Source organism: Idiotropiscis lumnitzeri, chromosome 8 (assembly GCF_059441095.1).
Source record: "Idiotropiscis lumnitzeri isolate Australia: NSW breed Sydney's pygmy pipehorse chromosome 8, RoL_Ilum_1.0, whole genome shotgun sequence".
Classification (NCBI taxonomy): Eukaryota; Metazoa; Chordata; class Actinopteri; order Syngnathiformes; family Syngnathidae; genus Idiotropiscis; species Idiotropiscis lumnitzeri.
This window is the reverse complement of record NC_142398.1, coordinates 10925550-10949225: the sequence shown is the minus strand read 5'-3', so window position 1 is coordinate 10949225 and position 23676 is coordinate 10925550. Positions and strand designations below refer to the sequence as shown.

At 38.5% G+C, this 23676-nt stretch overlaps 3 protein-coding genes, 1 long non-coding RNA gene and 2 other non-coding genes across 10 annotated transcripts in view; 1 reads left to right on the top strand and 5 right to left on the bottom strand.

Moving 5' to 3' along the window:
• The first annotated feature begins 1986 nt into the window (after window positions 1-1986).
• On the top strand, window positions 1987-13863 carry chtf18 (CTF18, chromosome transmission fidelity factor 18 homolog (S. cerevisiae)). The gene is made up of 22 exons (XM_088303590.1): window positions 1987-2197; window positions 2738-2830; window positions 2928-3051; window positions 3759-3948; window positions 4033-4125; window positions 4679-4731; window positions 4815-4950; window positions 5047-5271; window positions 5837-5934; window positions 6022-6145; window positions 6448-6578; window positions 6681-6774; window positions 6853-6951; window positions 7649-7779; window positions 8868-8982; window positions 9057-9281; window positions 9451-9600; window positions 9678-9808; window positions 11061-11205; window positions 11378-11473; window positions 12369-12438; window positions 13367-13863. Exons 1-22 carry the CDS (start codon window positions 2110-2112, stop codon window positions 13486-13488), a joined length of 2733 nt encoding a protein of 910 aa, XP_088159716.1. The 5' UTR covers window positions 1987-2109; the 3' UTR covers window positions 13489-13863.
• On the bottom strand, window positions 13542-16880 carry LOC148332136 (guanine nucleotide-binding protein G(I)/G(S)/G(O) subunit gamma-13-like). The gene is made up of 3 exons (XM_088303591.1): window positions 16698-16880; window positions 14849-14963; window positions 13542-13918 (listed from the first exon to the last, which is right to left on the bottom strand). Exons 2-3 carry the CDS (start codon window positions 14944-14946, stop codon window positions 13813-13815), a joined length of 204 nt encoding a protein of 67 aa, XP_088159717.1. The 5' UTR covers window positions 14947-14963; window positions 16698-16880; the 3' UTR covers window positions 13542-13812.
• A 1094-nt stretch (window positions 16881-17974) lies between these two features.
• LOC148332133 (uncharacterized) lies at window positions 17975-19741 on the bottom strand. Its single transcript, XR_015844679.1, has 4 exons — window positions 19563-19741; window positions 18862-18906; window positions 18585-18665; window positions 17975-18385 (listed from the first exon to the last, which is right to left on the bottom strand). It is a non-coding gene; the product is annotated as an uncharacterized LOC148332133 (long non-coding RNA).
• Window positions 18459-18548, bottom strand: LOC148332135 (small nucleolar RNA SNORD60). Its single transcript, XR_015844956.1, has one exon. It is a non-coding gene; the product is annotated as a small nucleolar RNA SNORD60 (small nucleolar RNA).
• LOC148332134 (small nucleolar RNA SNORD60) lies at window positions 18741-18829 on the bottom strand. The gene has a single exon (XR_015844957.1). It is a non-coding gene; the product is annotated as a small nucleolar RNA SNORD60 (small nucleolar RNA).
• Window positions 19742-21142: 1401 nt separating the features above from the next.
• Window positions 21143-23676, bottom strand: part of LOC148332132 (caskin-1-like) — a 38072-nt gene continuing 35538 nt past the window's right edge. For all 5 annotated transcript variants that reach the window (XM_088302507.1, XM_088302503.1, XM_088302504.1 and 2 more), the window contains one exon: window positions 21143-23077. In XM_088302507.1, coding sequence (XP_088158633.1) covers window positions 22993-23077 — 85 coding nt within the window. In that variant the 3' untranslated portion in view covers window positions 21143-22992. The remainder of the gene's footprint in view (window positions 23078-23676) is intronic.

Sequence of the window (23676 nt, the reverse complement as noted above, 5' to 3'; positions counted from 1 at the left end):
TTCAGTGTGCACTTTATGAAATAATACACTTCCCCACCTTTCATCTGAGTCAAACCACGAATGCAAATCCAAAAGGTTTACAACAAGATGTGCACCATAGGGAACATTCATGCAAGAGAGTTTGACTTTGCGTCCACATCTATGCTGCCGGGTGTGAAATTAACTCAGCGTCTCACACACACAAAAACCACTGGCCGGCCTGTTTTTCCAAACCGAGGAGCAGATGGTAGTGACGGGGGCGCCCTACGCCACACACATCATCATCATTAATCTCTTTTACACACACATGTATGCACGTCTAGGCACATGTTGCACAAAGTGTAGAAAGTGATGATGGGTGATGGGTTCCTATGACGGGGAAAAGTTTCTTCTTCTCAGAAAATATTGGTACCGTATTTTCTGGACAATAAGCTGCTACGTTTTTCCTAGATTTTGAACCATGCGGCTTATACAATGGTGTGGCTTTTCTGTGGATTTTTCTTTCACCCGTACGGGCGCTCTATTGTTCAGAAAATGTGCAAAATAAATCTCGATTTCTTTTTTTCTCTTGGGTCTGTTTTAATTAGGAATGTTGCTGCCGTGTTAAAAGGCACTGTTTTAACAATCTGTTTATATACCTTTACGTACATTCACAGTACAAAATTGTTCTGTACATGCAGTAAACAACATTTTTTTTTCAACATAGAGAAATGTGGCTTATAGCCTGGTGCGGCTTTGTATGTCGTTTTTTTTAATTACTAATTAATTTAAAATTACTATTTTTTTTAAAGCAGCTTTATTGATTACCCGGCAACACATTTTTTTCAGCTTTGATTCATCAGAATATGTGTAGTTTTTACCCCTTGTTGGATGAAAATCATGACCCAACCTGTTGGGTAAAATGGGTTAATATAGGTTTGGGTAACTAGCAGTTTTAATAATGACTCTGAAAACTGCTACTAATTTTTTCTTGTCATATGAGGGGTCTTTCACATTTAAAGAATTGGTTTGAGAGTACCCCGCTTGAGGTGCCTGATCCAATTTGTGGCGGTTCATTCTGATTAAAAGGGTTTGAATAAATGTTAGAATATATAGTTTATAGTGAGCTCTCTATCAAGCTACCATCTAGTTAGCTGCTCCCAACTATTTACTTGGTTTCCATTTTGTGAAAGTTTGCTTTTTTGATTCGTTTTATTTATAAAGATCCATGCCTGCCTGCTGCTCGCAGTCAGCCGGGAGTTGACATGACTTTAACTCACCTAATGCCCGAAATATAACCAGTAGGGGTTAGTGTGCACATTTAAATTTGAATCAATTTGAGAATTTATTTTGTGGAGGTGATCACATGAGCTCACGTTTGATGTCAATAAAACCAAACTATTGTACAGAACGCTTTTATACGTTCACAAGTTGAAGTGGACAAAGGTGGTAATGTCCATATTACATTTTGGTGGCGTCGGTCGCCGTTTTAGAAAACAGAACTGACAAAGCGAGCAGTATTGTGACATAGGCTGCTGACACTGGAATAAAATAACAAGCCACGCTCCAAAAGGGGCGTGCCAATTTGTCAAATCTCATCTAAAAAAAAAGAAATCCCGAAAATCACTGCAGAGTCTGTTTTTGGGGGCATTTTAGGACTTTCGTACTTTTTACATGTAAACCTATTATATAAGTGCTCATGTTAAGATCATCCAAGTGTCCCTTTAAAAGACAATGAAGAATGAATGCAACGCTCCACAAAATTAACAAGTTCTGTGTTGAAAACAGCGCCCTCTTGTCGATCAGTAAATCTTAAATTAAAGACGCATGCAAATTGTGAGTCTTTGCATGTGTACGTCATTGAATTAGATAGGGTAGTACATGCACAAGTAAATGGGGAATTAACGAAACTTTCTTCCATTTATTGCATAAATTACTGTCTAGTATAACGTTTTTTTCCCCGCGTAAACGATAACCCGGAAAAGAAAACACGTGACAACCAATCAAAGGCCCAATAGTATCTCCTACCCGGAAATGGAGCGCAACGACTTGAAAATGCCGGGAAACTATTTTCGTCAGTGTCATTAATGTCATCAGCAACATTGTCTTGAAAAAAGAACACATATTTGTGCTCTGTGAAGTGAAGCAGCCATGGATGAATATGACGAAATGTTTGAGATTGAGGACGACTTCGAGGAGCAGTTCGCGGACGAACTGGATGCGCTGGCTCAGTTAGAAAGTGAGTACATAAACATTGCTTGTGATGGCAAGCAGTACTGTCGAATCTTTTTGAAACATAATAAAAAAACAATGTCTACAACTTTTATTGTTCCGTTTTCATGTGTCATGTTTTCAGCCTTGCTCTTTTACTTGTTCTTGCATTGCAACCGGCTTATGTAGCGTTTTAAATTTTTTTTCGACTTTATTCTTGTCCGTTTTAACATGATACAATACGCAACAGAAGTGTTCGTACATTGACAGAATATAGTGTTCATCAATTGGGAAATTTAATGGACTTCTTATTAAATGCATTGTAGAAAAAAAATACAGAAAATAATTCTTAAAGAAATGATGATGAGCTTCCAATATGCGTTTTTCACCAAACAAGGGGGTCATTATCAAGAAAATTAAATCCAGTATGATAACTTTTAGAGTGACAAAAAGAATCGTATTGGCAGCGAATGTGAAAAAGTGATATGGAGTCATCCCCAATGATTACCCAAGTGGTTTGCTTCTTATGTGGACTTTTGTTATTATAATATATTTTTTGTATTTTCAGATGAATCATCAAATCCCGCAAAGCGTCAGAGACACAGTTCAAATGATGCAGCCCCCAACATTGGTTACCACCAAGTGTCTAATCAGCAAATCAGTGAGTTTTCTTTCCACATTGACTGTTCAATATTTTGTTCTAGTTGGTACACCGACCTTCCTCCTCCATATTGCTTCTTTTTTTTTTTCCTCACAAGCTCCAACAGCCAAGCGTCACAAGCAGGAAGCAGGTGTGGTGAAGCGACTATTTAACTCTGTGCAATGTGATGACATCACACCGCCGTCCTCCCCAGAACCCTTTGAACCAACTCGCACTGTCAGGTAGGAGAATGTTTTGTAAATATAATTTAAAAAAATCATATCCATCTATCAATTTTCTACAGAAGTGCTCACCCTCATTGGGGTCACACGCAACAATCCCAGCTCAATGTGTGTGCGAGAGGCAGGTTACACCCTGAACTGGTTGCTTGCCAGTCGCAGGTCACATATAGCCAACAAACCATTCACATCATCAATTTAATTCTGCAATTAAGATGAGGATCTGATGAAGCCGCAATTTATTTAATTTAATTAGCAATTTATACATGGAAAACTATTTTATTCAAATGTAAAACAACTCCGTCCTCAGCACTCCCCGGAATTCTTTTTTCCATGGGGCAATTAAAAGCAACACATATGCTTATCATTTTATTTATTTTGACTGTCTGGCTTATGCACACAACATCATGATTATCACATTAAGAAGGCTATTTTACCACAGGCGACACGGCTCCTCTGTGCTGCGGCAGGGATTTTAAATTAAAAAAAAAATGTTTTTTTACTCTGACTACCTGTGTGTCAGCCGAGCAATTTGTCCTCAGATCTGTCAATATTTTGAAGCAGATGTAATGTCTCCTCTACTTTAGATGATTTATGTATTTTTTTTATAGTTCATGGTGATCAGTTACGTTTTTCGATGCGGACGATGGTTTCTATGGAAACCCGGCCAGTGCAACATGCGTAAGATGAACTTATTTTTTGTCTTCCAGGCCTTCCTCAGATGCTGCTCTGGATATCAGTGGATTTGAAACAATCCCAGCGTCTCCCAAGCGACCTGCGTCCGTGGGAACGCAGTCTTGTGTGCTGAGAAGACCCCCACTAGAAGGCGACTACGTCACTGTCACCGACTCTTCGGGGATTCGCGTCTACCTCTGCCAGAAGGATACTGAAGCACAGAGGGTAGACTGAAGCATTTTGACTTGATGCTGGAGTGAAACATATCAATCTTAAGCAAGTAACTCAGTTTTGTTCCTTTTGGTCTAGGTGACAGACTGCAGACTGGTACCCGACTCTCAGGGTTCTTTGGGGCTGCTCGCTGTGCCAATAGGTGTGCTGAGAGAGCAAGAGGCAGACCGAGTGAGTAGATTACCCCTGAATTTGGCAGATACCTACAGAGGTGGCAGAAGTGCACTCCCACTCAGTACTTAATTAGAAGTACAGACACTAATGTTAATAAAAAAAAAAAAAATACTTTTCACAATTGGGGTAATAATAATAATGCCTTTATTAGTCCCACAATGGGGAAATTCGAGATTCAAACCCAGGCCTCCTGGGGAGACTGGGTCCTGAACGCGGCGCCTTAGACCACTCGGCCATCCTGGCAGCCACGAGATTCGAACCCAGGCCTCCTGGGGAGACTGGGTCCGGAACGCGGCGCCTTAGACCACTCGGCCATCCTGACACTTCTTTGCGTAAGAGTTTCCCTCTTATTAATTCGTGCAGTGCTCATACTAATAAAAAAACACAAATGGCTTGACTGTATCCATAAACAATCAATAATATCAATGATATAGTATAAAATATTTTACTTTGACGAATGCACGAATCCCTGAATGACACTGAAGTATAAAACAGCTCAATATTATCAGATAAGGTCTTTACATGACTGAATTTTTCTCTTAAACTGCAGCGCCACCAACAGGTTGTCGAGGAGTCACAGCGCCTCACAGAGCAGCTGTCCAAGTATTTCATCGCCCTGCTTTCTTTTACACAAGCTTGATTCCCTGCACTTAATTTGAGTGCTGCTTTGTATTGTATTCCACCAGTGTGAATGACGTCTTGGTTGAGCCTGAAATTAGAGAGGAGGAAGAGAAAAAAGAAGACGACTCAGAGGGTCGAAGCTTTCGACTATGGGTTGATCGATATTCTCCCCGGCACTACACCGAGCTGCTCAGTGATGATGTACGACACGTCCATGTCCATGCTCTCACACCTCCGTGCTATACAGTACATCGTTGAAACCTCCGCTATCAATGACAATGTTTTTTTTTTTTTAAGTTTACCAACCGTTGTTTGCTGAAGTGGCTGAAACTGTGGGACACTGTGGTTTTCGGAAAAGAGAGGGTGTCTCGCCCGGCGCGGCCCGACAGACAAGCCCCCATGCAAACTTCCTTCAAACCCAATCAAGCCAATCAGAATCCAAATCGCTTCAAGACAAAGATGGAGATGACTGAAGAGATACTGGAGGCCGAACTGGACCAGTACAAACGGCCCAAATTTAAGGTAATCACGTAATTGAAGTAGATGATGTTGAGTTGCGACTTTAAAGGAAACGGTAAAAAAAAAAAAGTTACCAAATGTTGCGGTCAAAAAGGGAATTACAACAACCTTTATATCGACTTAATATCTCAAAAATTTCCAGTGTGTTGTAAAATATTCATCTTAAGATAAAGTGAAATAAAATATAAAGGAATAGTCATTTTAATTGATGCTCTCTCCCTGCCGTGCGCTGGTTCCTTTCTCGTGAAAGTTTTGTTCCTAAAACTTCATATTCTTAATAATGCCATCGTTCACTTTTCACTTTATTGGGAGTCATACTGATGGCGGATTCACAGCAAAGATACCTGAAATATATCATTTGCAGAGCGAACAAAGCAAGCTTCCCCTGACTTGTAACGTTAGTGTATTCCCTCAATGTCTCGTAGCATAAATCAGTGGTCTTTATTTTGTAAATAAAACACTTTGCATATGAATCGTTTAGCCCAGAACATCTTAATATCCAAATTTGTTCGCATACCTATTCTATTGAGTCATCAATTCCATTAACTTATTCTTCAACTCTGTCTAGGTGGCATTGTTGTCCGGTCCACCCGGTTTGGGCAAGACCACCTTGGCTCATGTTATTGCAAAGCATGCTGGCTACAATGTCGTGGAAATCAACGCCAGGTGCGTGACGCTAACTGTGGGTGCCAACACTTCTGTTTGGAGTCATCTTCCTGTGCTGACATTGTTGTGGCTCTTGTTGTTGTGCAGTGACGATCGCAGTGCAGAGGTGTTCCAGAAACGCATTGACACGGCTACGCAGATGAAGTCCGTTTTAGGCGCCAGCGAGAGGCCAAACTGCCTCATTATTGACGAAATTGACGGCGCCCCGGCAGTACGTCTTTGACTACTACCGTAATAGTAAACATATTGTTAAATGACTATCTCTCTGACAGTGTCAATGAAAATCGTGCATTATCGTCTTTGTAAAGGAACAATATTTGATATAGCTCTTGTATTTCATTGTGTTTTATAAGTCTTGTGCATTTCACTTTTTGCCCATTGCCTGTACAGATGTTTAACTAACTAACCAAGCAAAGACATGCTATTCTCCTCTTAAGTATTAGACAAAAAAAAAAAAACAAGTACGTCCCAAAAAATTTTCCATATTCTTAGATATTTTGTTTTTCTGCACAGGCTGCCATCAACATTTTGTTAGCAACTCTGAACAGGAGAGACGGGCACGGCGGTGAGGGTGATTCTACAAAGAAAAAAAGGAAGAAAGAGTCTGTTCTCCTGCGACCTATCATCTGCATCTGTAACGACCTGTAAAAAAAAAAAAAAAACAAAGAAAAAAACACATTCTTAAGTTTAAACCGCAGCATGAAGCAAGTAGCTTGTTTTAATATTTCATTTATATTTTTTGCCAGTTATGTTCCCGCTCTCAGACCGCTTAGGCAGCAGGCCTTCCTCCTGACGTTTCCCCAGACTCAGCCTTCTCGTCTAGCTCAGAGATTGGCAGAGGTACACGCCCCATACGCACACACCAAGCTAAACTTAAAACACTTTTGTGACCACACATTTGTGTCCTCGGTTTTGCAGATCTCGCTCCGACAGGGGTTGAAGGCAGACACGGGCACGCTGCTGTTACTATGTGAGAAAACCGACAACGACATCAGGTCTTGCATCAACACACTCCAGGTAAGAGGGCATCTAAAAGATGTGAGACATCTCATTGCTGAAGCTTGAGGGTAAATACTACAGCACATTCAGCACATTGGCATTGGTGGACAATTCTTCCCAAAAGAGGCCGTGTGCTTGCTTTAAGCTGCTTATTGCCTCTCTAAGTTCAGGTTTACTCTAAACTAAACATGAAATATATCGAATCACATGTTGTGTTTTTCATTTTTCCTTTCGAAATGTCCGCTAGATGAATGCTTACGCACTACAAAATGCCATAGACAGGCTAACAAAACTAGAATTGATGTTTTGCTATTGGAAACCCTTTAAACATTGGATATACTCACATATATTCTTCATCCTCTGTGACAAATGACTTGTATTACTGCAGCTTATAGGGTTAGACGCGACCATCTTTTTTGTGTCCCCCAGGTGGCCAAGATGCACTCCAGAATGAGCAGCACATTGAATTATCATAATACACAAATTTTAACTATTTGCAATTTATTTAAATGATGGCACTGTTTTACTCTCAAGTTTGATATTATAGAACGCTATTGTTCTTGTTAAAAGCACATTACATATATTATTGTTGGTGTTTTTTTTTTGTTGCTCGAAAGGATTGATGACGTTTGTATTTATTTCACCTGGGAAAGATTATTTGAGATGCAGGCGGAAGAAATAGTCAGGAATCAAGACACCACTGTAATCTTTGCAGTTCCTTTTCGGGCGAGGCCACAAGCAGCTTAACACCCGGATCCTCCAGTGTGTGTCTGTGGGCCAGAAAGACCAAAACAAAGGATTGTTCCATCTATGGCAGGAGATCTTCCAGTTGCCACGCACTAAACGGTACAGTAGCCCCATTTAAAGCCATGTCTGCGACAAGTATGAATTATTTTCTGGGAGAAAAGGCACTCTTTCGCCTTCCCTCTCCATGACAAATACAAAAAGTTAATCTCTGTCGAAGAAATAACAAATGCCAGTGTTTCAAATGTCTTCATTTAAGAATCAAATCCATTTGGTTGGTACACTTAGTGGCTCATTTCACCTCAAGCAGACGTAGATTATGTTTTTGTTTATAGAATAAATGCACCTTTTTTTTAAATCAAACTTTATATTTTAATCAAATATCTTCCTTCGCTTTGGGTCGCGTTAATTTAGAACATGTCTAATTTCTCCATTACAGTACTAGTAGTCTTATTCCAAGATCATAAAGTAATGATTCTGAGTATGTTGATAATAGTTTGGGATTTTTCATGATAATTTTTAGTTCATTTTGACTTGTTTGATTAGTTTTTGTTTTTTTTTGCTTCATTTTGGATTACGGGTCATTTTTATTAGTTTTTGCGTGAGTTTTATTTTTCTTTTATATATGAAGTATTTATTGTATGCAAGACAAAATAAAGTCACTATGTATTGTTCAAAAATGGTTTTGTATTGTTTAAAAAATTCCCTATTAGTAATTATGAAATTAATTGTCAGAGACAAAATGGGCATTTTTGCTATAATTACAGTTCTTTTTAACAAACGTAAAGGAGAATTTCAGTTTGTTAGCATTTTGTTAAAAGCTCTCTTGTTTTTATTTTATTTAAGTAACAAAAATGTTTTATTTAATTTTTATTTGTTTCTTTAGTTTTTATTAACTTTATTAGTATGTACAGGGTGTCGCGGATCTCTTACAAAGTCTGGAATAAGAGTTAATTCTGCTGAAAAAATTACAATCATCAAATATGCTGAAAAAAAAAAAATAATGCATCTTTGCTGTCCATCGAACCAGCTTACCACGCCAATTAAAAAAAAAAAAGAGGAAAAACCTTCAACTAACATTTAATGCAATTGAAAACTTCTTAAATGTGATCCCCTGTATGGACTTTATTGTACTTTGTACCTAGCACCCCCAAAATTGACTAAAACAAATACTGAATATATTTCTTTAGGAAACGTATTGGTGAGCGGTTTGAGGAAAACCCTGGTTCAGGAGGCAGCGGTCAGAGGTTCCAGTACATTCTTGACTTGGCTTCATCTAGTGGAGAATATGAAAAAGTTTCCCAGGTAATAAACTATAAAGCCATGTTGTGATGCATTTTACCACCAGTAGCATCCTGACACCACTCTGCTTTCCTTAGGGTTTGTACGAGAACTATCTGTCCATGAGAGTGCGAGATCCCAACCTGCAGAGTGTGTGCGACGCTCTGGACTGGATGGTCTTTTCCGACCGGCTCAACCAAGTCATCATGCACGGGCAGAGCTTTACGCTCATGAAGTACCTGCCCTTCCTGTCCGTTGCTTATCACTTTCTGTTCGCGCACCCGCACGTGCCGCGTATCAGCTACCCACACAGCCAGCAGGAGGTGAGTTTCAATTATTGGATAGATGCATACAGTTGATGACACACTGCCTACATCGATAGTTGAAACTGTAACTATACATCTTCCCCTTTAAAAAGTTTGAGAAGTTATCCGGTTGTACTTGAATGTTAATTGCCACATGGTCCGAAAATTGCTGTGCTGTCCTCTGCAGGCAACCACTCATCTCCAGAACAGCAGGAACGCTCTGTCCACCATGTTGTCTGACATTCCGGCCAGCATCAGGACCAGGATCAGCCATCTTAACCTCACCCTGGATATTCTCACGCTGCTGCTTGATATCATCTGTCCCAAGCTCCGCCCCGTTCGTATCTACCTGAAGCTCCTCAAAGTCATTCCCCGTGACAAATATAGATCAATAAAATTCTGCATGTCCTCCAGGTGAACCCACAGCTGTTCAGTCGGAGAGAAAAGGAGCAAATGTGCGAGCTGATCGACACCATGTTGGCGTACAACCTCTCGTACCGGCAGGACCGCACGCCAGAGGGGCAGTACACGTACATCTTGGAACCGTGAGTGCACACCACTTGTTTTTTATTTCATTTTCAATTTTTGTTTAGAAATACTGTTAATTGTCATACATTTTTTGAGGTTTGTTTTTGCAGTTTATATATTTTCCCAAAACGCTTCATTTGATTGTTATTAGCATGTTCAACCTTCTTTCTTCTGTAGTACCATACAGTAATATCGAAATAAATTCATTTGAAATACAACCCTTACGCTAATGTACAAACAATATTGACAAAATTGAAAATTGAGGACATTTTCGCTATAATGATAGTTTTAGTTAGATTTTTAAATGTAAAATGTAGAGTCAGTTATTGTTCTTATTTAAAGCACACTTGTTTTGTATTTTATTTTGTTAACTAAAATTGTTTTGTTTTTTTATTATTTTTAACTATAAGAACCTCACTAACTTTAATAACCTTGGTGTGTGCGTATGTACGTATGCACATAAATATGTATGTGTATATATATATATATGTAAATACATAGTGATAACAATCTATCAGTCTGTAATAGGTTACAAAGCCATTTCCGAAATTTTGAGACTGCAGCACACCATGGTCACACCAAGCTATTATCCACAATTGGAGAAAACTGGCAACAGTGATAAAGTCATGACTCAACCATAAGAAAGATGCTGGGCAAAAAATGTCATCTGTGGTGAAAATCACTTGTGACAAAAAGACTAAAGCTTACCTTAACATGCTTCAAGCGAGCCCCAAGACTAAAATTGAACTTTTTGGAATTTATACAGCTCATGTAATCTCTTGCGCTAACAGTCAAACACGGTGGTGGCAGTGTGATGATCTGGGGCTGCTTAGTGCTTTCAAAACCTGGACGATTTGCTAGGCCTAATGGAACAAAGCAAAGAAAATCCTGAACGTGAACGTCTGGCCAGTCAGTTTATACCCTCGAGCACAAGCGCTTTTGGATTATGCAGCAGGACAACAACCCATACATGTCAGCAAGTCTGACAGGTTTTGAAAATATCCAATAAATAACACGCCATTACAGAGATTGCTGTTGTGATATTTATAGGCTTTTTGCAGGCGTGCATTGAGTTCGTGCTGAGGTTGAGGGGGGCAAAATGGAAATCGGTGCTAAGAGGATTATCTTTTTATAGAACGATTAAATCTACGTTTGATTTTAGATGCACTGTACACTATAAACCATGAGAAGTTTTTTTCTCCCCTCAAGATTGTAAATTATACTTGGTGTTCCTCCATAAATGTAAGGCGTGTCCGCATGTGTCCGCAGACGTGTGGAGGAGGTGGTGAGGTTCTCAGGTCTGCCTCCACGCCGCCAGTTGACCTATCAGGCCAAACAAACCATCAGCAGGGAGATGGAACAGGAAAAGATGAGGAGGGCTGAGCAGCTGTTGTTGCAGCGGAACCCCACAGTGGTGACATTTTATTTTTTTATCATTACCGTATTTTTATTTGGGCTCAGCCGATATGGATTTTTGAATCTTGGATTTTTTATTTGAAAATCCAGACTGTTTCTGGTATTTTACAATTTCATTACAATTAATTTCTACAATTTATCTTGTGCGTGTGTGTGCGTCTGTTACGCAGAATGAGGCACAGAAAAAAAGCGCTGCTCCCAAACCAAGCAAGAACCATCATCAGAGGTTGGCGAACATTGTCAAGCAGACCACAGTGGAGCCCAGGGTGAGACACTTAATAAGAATAATGTTCATGATTATAATGCATCAGATTTATATACTTAAGACAACATTTTTGTATTTGTAGTTCTTTGATTTTATTACTTTTTATGTAATAACATATTTAATAACAGGTAGGTAATTATAATACAAAAAACTATTCCTAATAGCGAATACGATGTAAAAAAAATACCATTCTCCCAACAGTGACTGACAATGAAAATCCAGTATGGGGTTATACAGTATATGGTTGGAAAATCTTCCAGGCAACCATTATGAGTTTAATATTTTAGTTTTGTTGTTGTTGATTTTTATATCATTCATGATACACAAATAAGACAAATACAACAAATATGATTTAAAAAAAAAAAATACCCTGATAGCACTGATTAACGATAAAAAACAAAAAGTGGGATAAATATGAGTACACTATCAGTTAATTTATTTATTTTAGAATAATAATTACTGGTACAGAAATTAAATACAAATGCAATAAAAAAATAACAATAATCCAAAAACAAAATAAAAACCCAAATACTATTCTAATGGCACTGATTATGAAAAATAAAAATGTAAATTTAATTTTCTTTTTTCCATTGAAGTAGTGACGCGTTTGTCTCAGGTGCTGCTCCTGTCGGTGGTACAAGTGAGTGACATTGCTGTCATCTTAAATAGAAATGAGGACAATTTGACACAACTGGGATCATGTCCCTCATGGTGAAACTGTTCAATTAGGCTAATGAAACATCAATAATTTATTGACCTATATTTACTGTAGATCATTTTTTTACATGTGACTCCTGACTGAGTTAGCAGTTTTTAAAACTGCTGGTGAGATTTGAATGTATTTTTTTTAAATGCAAACCCTCTTTGACCTTTTCAATGCTTTTGCATCCCAACAGCAAGCGGTGGACTTTTTCGGTCGTCCTGTTGCACCCAAACAGATAACAACACCATCATCCTCAGACACAGGTACCGGAAAGATGTTTCCACTGAATGGTACTGTTTGCTTTGCAATTGTAAATATTCATCATTCTTGGGTTTTATTGTATTATATTGTGCATTTCCACTAACGGGCTGGATATGTCTGACTCTCCATCCAACAGTGAGGCATTTTATACAACAGTAATCCCCTGCCTCTTGGCACAACAGCCTAAGAGAGGTGTAAATCCAATGAAAAATTAAAAATAATAATCGTCAAAAGTCAAGTTCTACTTTTGCGTTTTTTTTTCCGCTGGGGTTTCGCTGCTTAACAGCGAAAAATTAGGAATTAAGGTATATCTCAAATAAACACAATTTCTTTCCTTCTCGGAATATAAAACGGTGGTTATAATATTACTACCATCATTCATTTGCACGCTGTTTTAATATTATTGCAATAAATTAGTATAAAAGATTATTATATTTTACAGTCTAGCTAACTCCCTTTTATGTTCTCCAAGCATTCAGTAAATGGCTAAAAAGTGACTAGTCTCCTTTACCATTTATAAAAATGAAATGATGAAAGCTCTCTTATGAATGCTTTTTAAAATAAAGCTAGCACTCTGAACTTGAATAAATAAATTGGCAATCTTTGTGATTGCTAAAAGCCAAAAATTAAATCACATAAGCAGGATAAAGAAATTGTCTGGATAGCTTAAAAATATTAAAAAGCAACTCCCACACAAATAACATTAAAGTCCACCACCGCATCTTCTGTGCTTAACTGCTCCCGATGTGTTCTACATGAATAATGGATTTTGATGTTTATTTTTTCTGGAGACCTCTTACTTACTTAGTTTGCTTACTCCCTCGTGGACTGGAGTAGTGAAGTTGCAGATGCAGAGGGACGTTGAACAAGATGTAAAAAAGAAATCCCTTCTCTCTCTCTCTGTCTTTCTTTCTCTCTCTCTCGCTGCAGGTCAAAAGTGCGCCGTGCTCGCCATGGGGAAGGCGGTGGGCAACAGCGACGTGTGGTTCCGCTTCAACGAGGGCATGTCCAACGCCGTGCGACGCAACATTTACATCCGGGAACTCCTTTAGCCTCCTCCCACCTCCCAACCACCACCACCAAAAACTCAGAAGTATGCCACTGGTTTGATTCTGTTAAATTCTAAACAGTCTTTATTTTTGATTGACAATGTCAAAAGCCAATAAAAACAAACATCTAAAAAGCTACTCGGTGCTCTGCACGCACACTCACACACAGCAGTCAAAACAAGGGCAATCAAAGAATCCGATTAAATAAATAGTCATAGCAGTAGTGTGTGCGTGTGTTTAGTGCAGCATGATTGTATGAGTGAACATTATTCATGGTGCATCCGTGCATTAACTGTGTAGAGATGTATTTTAATGCGAGTACGATCGTCAGAGGATCACACACTTCCCCTTCTCCACCCAAGGATTGGCTCTCATCAGCTCAGGGTTCAGGAAAGGGTCCTCGCACACGCAACTCTCGATCCACTTTACCAACCTGAAGAAAAACATGCACTTTATATCACAATTGATTGTGGAGAATGGGGTGGGCGACACTTGGTTAGGATGTATTATGAGCGTCCATCCATTCAAAATCTGTTCCGCTTCTATCCCAGCTATCTTTGGGAAGCTCATGCTTATGCTCATCTGTGGCCATGAAGTAAGAATAACAAGCACACATTTGTGGTCATGAATTGGGTGTAATGTGCATACAAAATATTAATTTGCGCTTTATAACATTTCCATGGGTCAGTAAAGGAGTTTCAATATGGGTGTAGTGAACCCCCATTTATCACACAATCCAACAATAGGTAAATGTAATGCAATGTAAAGAGAACTTGTGAATTAAAAAAAAAAATGTTTCACCCCTCCGACATGCTTTAAACACGATTAAACGTCATAAAACAAATATAGGCTTATAGAAACCATGAGGTAGAATAAATGTGATTTAACATTAAAGGGCTTTCTTCATATATTTGGAAAGTAACTTCTTTCATGTTCCTTATATACCTTATTTTTTTTCCAATCTGTATTTTTGGCCAATGTAACTTTAAGTATAATAGCAGTGAGACTAGAATAGCAAAATGATCGCAGCCAAGTTCAACACGCAAAACTTGGCCATAGTGGTATTGTCATGTTCTTACAGTAAATACATATTTATTATTATATACATGGCACAGTTGTATGTTGTTGGAATATTTTCATACAGTATTGGTTGATGATTTCTAGAATTGAGATGTGATCGTGATGGTATTAAGATGTGGATAAGGTCCCCATTGAAGGCCCGCTACTGTGCATGATATTTCTATTTCATAACCACAAATGATCATTTGGTGCACTCCATAAATGCATATTGTGGCCACAATTTAAAAACAATTCCCTGTGCTGTATACATGGACGTTTTAGTATGCGTGGCGTTTACACTCACTCAGTGACTGTGATGGAAGACTTCTCCCTGTTGATGGCCAGCTGATACTGAAGCGATTCCACTTCCCTCCGCATCTGGGGAACGTCTAAGTCGTCCATCGTCGATATTAGTGGCGCTACCCCAGCAACAAAATGGAAAGGGAGCATTACCGAAGCTACTCTGCTGTTTTGACATCAATAGTAGTCTTAAAATAGCTCTCGTCTCAAAATGCTACTGATGTCTCTTTGTTTGAATCAGAAAGACACAGTAGGGATCTACATGATAAATCTCGAGAGAACAATACATTTTTGTATAAAGACAATCAACTATGATGATTAGGGTTTAGCTAGTCTGGTTCGTAAAAGTTCAGGAAATAAGGAAAATGTTAATCTTTGTTTTCCAAAGTAAATGCAAATCTGTTATTTTAATCTAACACAAAAGATAATCAGTCTAGTTCTATGCGGGGCTACAGAAATCTGAGAATATTTACTCTTGAGAGGCTTAAATCACAGTGGTTGGACAATTTTAAGTGGCACAATGGCCCTAAATGATAAATTGATTATGGATGTCAACACATTTTAAGTGACAAAGTTTCAACTGATTTAGGGTATTTTGATGTCCTAAAATATGAAAATGAAAGTTTTTTTTTCCTCAAATTGGCCAGTTTTTCAATATTCCATATTCTTTTTTTTCATTAAAAATTATGGCAGAGCATATTATATGCCAATAATGTTTTAAAATCAAGTCAAAAAACACATTATCAATCATTTAATTGACAAAAATATCTTTATAAACAAAATAGAGCCATTTCAAACAAATCATTGTTGAACTTAAGTCAATACTACATGGAAACCATCAAAATATCTTGGGCATGGTACGTGTGTGTGCACGCGCGTATATCTATTTGTGTGCGTGTGTGTGGGGGGGGGTGCAGTGTTTTCAAAATGGTTGTTGATTAATCTGATTGTTAGAAAGGGAGCAAAGCAGCGCACCTAAGGCAAAGCCGAAAAGTGTTTAGGTACAGGGTGTTAATAGTGCAAGAAATGAAGTGAGTCAATTTCCAAACGACAGTTTGACCCCGTCCGTTTGTATGGTCTTATATATATATAATAATATATATATAATAACACGAAAATAAATACATTTGAAATACACGTATGAACATAATTGACATTGATGAAAACGTTTTAGCTATTATTATAGCTAGTTTTACAAGTCAGAATATCGAATCAATTGCTGCTGACCTCTTCTGGTTATGTTTATTAGTGTTTTTTTTTAAAGAACACTTTTTTGTCTTTTGTTCATTTTTGTTTCAGTTTTAGATATATCGTTAATTTTTGTGAACTACTGAAAAAAAACCTTGTTGGGGGGGGGGGTATACCCTCTGTGTCGGCCTGGTTCTGCCGCCTCTGCTAAACACCCAATATTGAATCATTGAACATTTTGAGAGAACCGAAGAATCAAAAGTTACAGCAAGGTTAAGCGCTCATTTTGCACATCACTCTTAATATGGCGAAAAGGCCCACTTCTGTTAGACTCTCTTCTTGTCTGCCCCACCCTGCCAGTTTGCGGCTTATAAAGCCGGAAGAGGCCGCCGGATACTCCTCTTAGGAACCGTAGATCACGGATACCCCCACCTCCCCCCGCCGAATCTATTTTCTGTATCCCGCGTAAGTAGGTCGACTCAAGTCCTCCATCAGCATCCGCCCCTCCGTGCTCCTGTCACGGCCAGCCCTTCCAACGTCCGCTGCCACCCCCCCCACTCATGAAATAATAATCAGCACATTGAGACGAATAATTCTCGATCGCTTCCCTTTTTAAAGAGTAGCAAGGTTTAGTAGAACACAAACATTCGAGCATCTGGGCCTACCGGAAAGTGCGCCCGGTGATCAGCTGCTGATGGCGCGCGAAGACGAAGCTGGATGGTCTGACGTCGCTCCGATAGTCTGCTCCCGGTTAGAGTGAAGAAGAGGAGGTTGATGGTGAGGAGGATGCGGCGTGTGTGTGTGTTGGGCACTCCCCTGCGTTTGCGACTGGATGCAAGAGGACTGAAGGGGCGTGGCGGCCGCCTGCTTTGACTGGCAAAGCGTGCGCGCACCTGCATGCAAACGTGAGTCGCGCGCACGCAAATGAGGACGATGAATCAGGTCATGTTGACTTGTTAATCGTTTGTTCGTTTATTTGACAGAGAAACGAAAGTCGTCCGAATCTGAGAGAAGTACTGATGCAACTCATTGAAGTAGGACAGATCTGAACTATACAATCGACCTGTCGTGGATGGGCATCCGCGAATTTGTATATTCTTTGAGGAAAATGATTGTTGACATAATCTCCACCATGAAAACAAAAGGCATGAAGGTTTCACATTACTGATTCAATTTAAAAATATGAAAAACAAACATATACTATTAAAGTGTTGTTTATTTAATAAGGCCATAATTGCAATGATTTGAATATCCGGAATATCCCTGGTAAAACTTGACACACAAAATTGTTTACTTTCATAACTTCACATACTATGCGAGTAGTGGGCGATATGGCAAAATACCATTTCATGATTTTTAATCACGATGATATTTTGTCACGATTGTTTTTTGTTTTACAGAATTTTTAAGAGATATTTGCACATTTCTGAGCATTTTCCCCGCAGAAAAACATTCAAAATATAAAAACAGACTTATTAAGCGAACGAACAGGTTTTAATTTAAATAGTGCGTTTTAAGCAAAATGTGCACTGAACGTAAACAGTAAAATATAACATTACGTACACATAAAAAAACATGGTACTTCTGAAACATAAAAACTAGACAACAAATGGAAAAACCTTATCATGAACCTCTCGCTATATTTTTTACTCCACCAGATGGTGCTCTGATTAATTTCCACTGTGTTTTTAAACAAAGAGCACCACCTAGAGGAATAAATATACATATAGTCCAAGTGGTTCATGAAGATTCATTTTCCATCACTACTATTTTATTTTAAAGGGTCAAATAAAAATGCAAACTTCAGTAACAGGTGCAACAAATTTAGAACGACCTAATTGCAATGTCTGCGACCTGAGTGAGCAATATAGCTGTTCTAGGACAATTTTTGTTGACATTCAAGCTTTTATTTTCTTCTAAAAGGAGACAATCTGACTATTAATGGATATTTTACTCACTTTAATTATAGTCCAACCAATACAAGGAAACAAATGGCATTAAAAAAAAAAAATCACTTTATTGTTCCTTCGACAATTTTTTTTTAAAACATGAGTATCCAAAATCAAGGCCCCACTATACTTGGTTCTGTTGCTCCTAGTTTAGATGTGAGGGGGATTACACTTGATTTTTTAACTGTACACGAGTCAACACATTTGTAAAAATACAAGCGCACATAAAGTGCTTTTCAGGATATTCAAAGATGCTTTACACAAAACTGGAGGAGGGAAAAAAAATAACGAGTTAAGCATCATGTGCAAGAGGCTGAAGTCCGTTGCAGACAATTCCCATGCTGGTTTTTTTTCAACATTCAGCATTGGCACGGAAACCTGAAAGCGTGCAGAGACACTTTCACCTGTGGAGGAAAAAAGAAATAAAAAATTAGCACCTTTATTTGAACTGATGTCTTTTTCTAATATGACGTTTACAAGCCTCAGTTTAAAATTTTAGAATCACAAGCTGAAGATCAGCTGTCATAGTAGGAGTCAGAAAAAGTATTTGATTCATCATCACAGGCTAATAGGAGGCCCACTGTCATTTCAATTCAGACTCACCAGCTCTCACATCCCATCAGGTGAAATGCGTCCTCAAATCAGGTCAGCCCCGCTTTATTTGGACATTTGCAGCATGTTACTCTGTGCAAGAAAATCAGAAAATAAAAAATTAATAAGTTATCTGAAAATGCATTATAATTTTTCACAATAGTCATTAAGCCTCAGAATGAAATGTAGAATCACAAGCTGAACATCAGCTGTCATAGAAGGTGTCAGAAAAGTTCATTGATTTGTCATCATCGGCTGAAAAAAACATTGACATGTATTAAAAACTCACCATGCTTTGAATCCGGCTAGTATCACGTCCTCACTCAGACCAGACCTGTTAGAAACATAAAATGCAAGGCAATGTTTTAAAACTCTACGAAGCCTCGGGTTAAACGGTAGACTCATGAGCTGTCATAGACGGTGTCAGAAATTAATTCGTCATCAATTGCTCATTTGCATACTCTAAAAAGGGGTCCTTGGTTTACCACGCTATGGTCAGTGTGAGGTTATGAATTGAGCATAGCACAAGACAGCACGCTTAGTTACTTCTGTATTTTCCGGTTTTCAATTGATTAGTTTATATCTATAGCTTTGAATTGTTTTTCCACACTTAATATACTTACTGTGCTTATAACTTTTAGTAGTGTATTGCGAATTGCGTGCAACTTGGTTTCAAACCGAGGACCATCTTTCAAAAAGTGGACTTTTACCCGTCCTTTAATCATCCTGTATTAAACTGTTTGTAGAACTGAAAAGAAAAAAAGAATTACCATTTTTTTAAGGGCCATTTGAAAAAAATTTCAGTTCAACTGAATGGAGGTTTGTTGCTTACTTAGTAAAGTTACCTAGAAAGTGAAAATGTTTCGAAAAAGCAACACATTTTAAATTTTAAAAGTTTTTAGGATTTTAATCTAACGGTGCCCCGCCTCGTGCACATGGTACGACGCCACACGGTGTCAAATTCAAAAGCGTGTTAAAACAAAATCTCACCTCTACTATGTTCAGTTGATATTCTGCAGCGGTTAAACATAGAAAAGTAATAAAAAAAGGAACTATTATGGCCTCTTGGCCAAGATTTGGTATACATTTGAAGAGCGGTACACGAGTTCACGTCGACGTGGTCCTCCATCGTTAGCAGAATAGGAAAGAGACCTGAACCGGAAAGAGAACTAAAAGGCAACGGTCCAACCGGAAGCTATAATTCCGCCCCTCCTTGCCTTCTTAAAGCAGAAAAGACAAGAGTAAAAATAATTTTCTGTTGTTTTATACGTCACTCTAAAACTAATATTTTATTTAGTATGTTTACACGTGTTTACATATTTACATTTTATAAATTATGCAGGATATCGGTTCATGACGGAATTGTGTTCCCATGGCGACGTAAATCGAATCGAACCACAAGCAGCACTGTTAATGCAACATACTTGTTAAGTCCATTGAAGACTTAAAATTTCCCTTCAACCTAAATGAGATTTTGAATTGTTTGTTTTTCTGTGCCCTGCAAATGACGGCCAACCTGCCAGTCAAGGATGAGGTCACCAGCCATGGTGAAGCTATTTCTCAGGAACAAATTAATGCGATGGGCTGCCAGTTTGATACACGCTTTTGAACTAGAATAATCCTTGAGTTATGTTATTATTCACAATAAATGATATTAATGAAGCTCAAAGTAATAATTTAATAAGGGAGTAATTAGATTGGGTTTGGATATACCTCAACACTATTTCTAGAAATCTCTCCAAGTCCTATTTTCAAATGATCATTTCTACAACTTTCCTAGGAAATCACAATATCCCATCACTGGCGAGTTATTTTTAACAGTTATGCACGGAACTCATGTGGGAATCAGGGTTGTGATTTGGTCAAGGGTGTGCGCTGCCCCATCTGACGTGACCCTGTTCCCGTGTTTAATTATTATTATTATTTTTTAAAACAAACCCAAAAAATACATTAATCTATTTTACAATAGCAGATTTATTCCACATAAATATTTTTAACTTTTAGGTTATGCTTAAATAAAGGAAAATGAATCATGACTTAATAACGAGTTTATTTATCAAGTTCACTTAGATTTAACTTACTGTTCACTTTAGTCTTTTACAACTTTACAAAACTTCACCATACAAGTATGGCGTAAAAACATAAGTCATCCAGTAGCCTATGTCAAAAATCAGATTACAACAATGATGCAAACAAATCCGTAGCTTTATCACTTTGAATTTTCCTCTTTTGCCAAACAATATGTAAACATTTTTACTGGTCTTCTCAAGCAGTAAAATTGTCTACACGTTGTATAAATTATATATCCATTGAAAATTAGCCTACCGACCAACTGAAACAAAGAAATCTTTTTTTCTTCCAAATTGCAGCATCAGTAATTGGATATTGCATACTACTACATTGCTAAAGCCGAATTTGATTCATTGTTCAGTCCTAGTGTATATATAACAAAACAGGAATTAGTCTTATCCGATGTAACTCTCACCGACGCTGTTATGTTCAATGAATGGGACGCTCATCTAAATGAATAAAAACTGCTCAAGCAAGTGAATTAGAGTCCAACAAGTGCACAAGTTTAACCCTTACATTTATTCTGTTCACATCTGTACAGGAATGCATCGTCACAGCAGAAAACAAAACCTTGAGACCCGACTGTGGCCCAACAGCCTTCACAACACATTCAACCATAAATGTACAGACCTGATCAGCCTGTCTCTGATCCATTACCAATATTGTCATTATTCACATATATCTGTCTCTCAAATATATTTTTTGATCTTTTTTCAAAGGGCATAAAAATACAAGTGGGCTCTTTATTGGGGGACTCCACCAGCAGAAATTGGGAGCTGAGGGGGGGGCAGCAGAGGTGACTTATAACAGCTTTAAAGAAAGGCTTGCAAAAATGCTTCTCAATGATCGTATACTGAACAAACCTACAAGCATCTTCTTACATGGATACACTGAGAGATTCAAGAGGGAATCATCAAACAAAAAGAGTAGGCAAAAAACAACAACAGAAAAAGTATGAAAGAACACTACCAAGGCACAGAGAGATGCAAAGTAAACAAATGATTGACACACTGGGTTGAAGGTGGGGCAGAGGCAGTATTACTAACCGACAATAGAGGGCGCTCTAACAGCTCAAACACCCAGATACTGTGTCTATCATAAACTATACCGGAGGTACCATAGAAAGCATTGAAATCGAGGATTATCTTTGAAAAAACACTTTTCACCGCAGCGGGACGACAGGGATATACCGTGTGCTTGGATGTGCTTTTGCATAATGTCTGTCTGTATTTTCAATTCCGAGCAAACAGGCTACCAAAAACAACCAGCTAGATTAAAATAGGATGTGAATGTATGTTTGTTTGTGTTTTGCAGAGGTGGACAAAGTCTTACAAGTGCAAGTCATAAGAGTCAAGTATTAACTTTTAAGTCTCAGGTTACTGTGTCAATGGAAATTCTTGTGCTAGTTTTTTTTAATGTCAATGGCAACTGTTGCTAAAAAGTGAAAATTGTCAGAAGAGCTTTGTTTTTTTTAGTTGGTATTCGAATTAAAGTTCACCTTTTTCACAACCCAGAGGTACAGGTAAATGTCTATACAATGTGACAAATTTGCGGTACACACCCCTTGATTTTGGATGATGCCATTTTTTTTTAGTGTATTTCCTCGAGAAATCACGTTAGTTTGATCTAGATCGATTCTGAGCCAAGTCAAGTCGTTAAGTTAAGACCTTCATGAGTTTTAGTCAAGCAAGTCCCAAGTCCTAAAACTGTCGACTTAAGTCTGACACGAGTCAAATAAAGTGGTGTTTTTGTGCCCTCCAGAATTCCAGGCTCAAAACATTGCGATCATTGGAGTAAGTAGAGTGTGACTTATCGGAAGAAGGACACTGACATTTCGTTATAGGACGACACACGCTCGTAACTGGACGACGACAACAGCAACAACAACAACATGAACAAAGAAACGCGTCACACACACACACACACACGTCAGGAGCTTCGATGGACCTCATCCTTCATCCACACGGAAGAAAGAGAAGCAGGAAAACTTCATCCTTGGGAGACAGGGACGCCGCACATGGTCAATTTTGCATGTTTTTGTTTTGTTTTTTAAACACACAACTGTCTGCTTCCTGTCTGTCCCGCTCTCCTCTTCATGTGCTTTTATTTTCTTCTCATTTGAAGAGATGAGAATGATTGTGCTTCTCAGTCAGCTCAGAGCATCACAGGCTGTGTGCTGTGTGTGTGTGTGTGTGTGTGTGCGTATGTGTGTGAGTGTGGTGGCCCCCAAGTGAAGGACACCTTCTTGGAGACACGGGTGCAAACGCAGACTTTAGCGGCCTCTGGAGCGTTTCTCGACATGATCCGGAGAAAGGCGGCGGACGGGCGGGAGGCATCAAAACTCGGGAGATCAGTCGAGCATGGCATCCAGTTGGTCGGCCAAGTCGTCAAACATGCTGCCAATGTCATCCAGGATGGACACGGTTGTCTTTTTGCTGGAAAGAGAGGGTAGAGAAGCGAGAATTAGTTAATAAGCAGTATGAGTGGAATGGAAACCAATTTGAATGGGAATATTGGGGTGGATTTATCAGAACCAAATCGAATGGTTCCACTTTAAAACGTACTGTCCTTTAATCATGTCACATCCCATGTATCAGGATATGTATTGAATCATCTTTTATTAGAACAATGTATATCTTGGAGGGAAATGCCGCATTTATAGCACATAAAATCATCATCATGCTCTCACAAACCGAGCTGTACCAAACTGAGTTGAATCGCAATCCCGGTCAATAGAATAAAATGGTCATCGGTTTTGATTTAACCAAACGGAATCATGGAATTGTTCATCAAATTTGCATTCATGACATTAAAGCCAAATTTAAACGATCAAACTATAGCGAACTAAAATTGCAAAAAGTGGCATCTGCTTTTGTGTTACGTAATCATTTCATGTGTCACCTGTCAACTTGAATTTGAATTCACTTCATGTAAAACACATATTTGCAAATAATACCAGAAGTTTTATTTTATATGGTTAGTGTGATTTTTGCTCAATGTTCTGTTTTCTTCAAAACGAGCACATCACAAGTAC

What these genes read in the sequence shown, in the direction of transcription:
- chtf18 (XM_088303590.1), top strand. Translation starts at nt 2,110, where the DNA reads ATGGATGAATATGACGAAATGTTTGAGATTGAGGACGACTTCGAGGAG. An exon ending in AAATTGACGGCGCCCCGGCA is followed by an intron (nt 6,146 to 6,447) that starts GTACGTCTTTGA and finishes TTTTCTGCACAG; the next exon opens with GCTGCCATCAACATTTTGTT. An exon ending in AATATGAAAAAGTTTCCCAG is followed by an intron (nt 8,983 to 9,056) that starts GTAATAAACTAT and finishes TGCTTTCCTTAG; the next exon opens with GGTTTGTACGAGAACTATCT.
- LOC148332136 (XM_088303591.1), bottom strand. Translation starts at nt 14,946, where the DNA reads ATGGACGACTTAGACGTTCCCCAGATGCGGAGGGAAGTGGAATCGCTT. An exon ending in TCTTCCATCACAGTCACTGA is followed by an intron (nt 13,919 to 14,848) that starts GTGAGTGTAAAC and finishes GTTTTTCTTCAG; the next exon opens with GTTGGTAAAGTGGATCGAGA.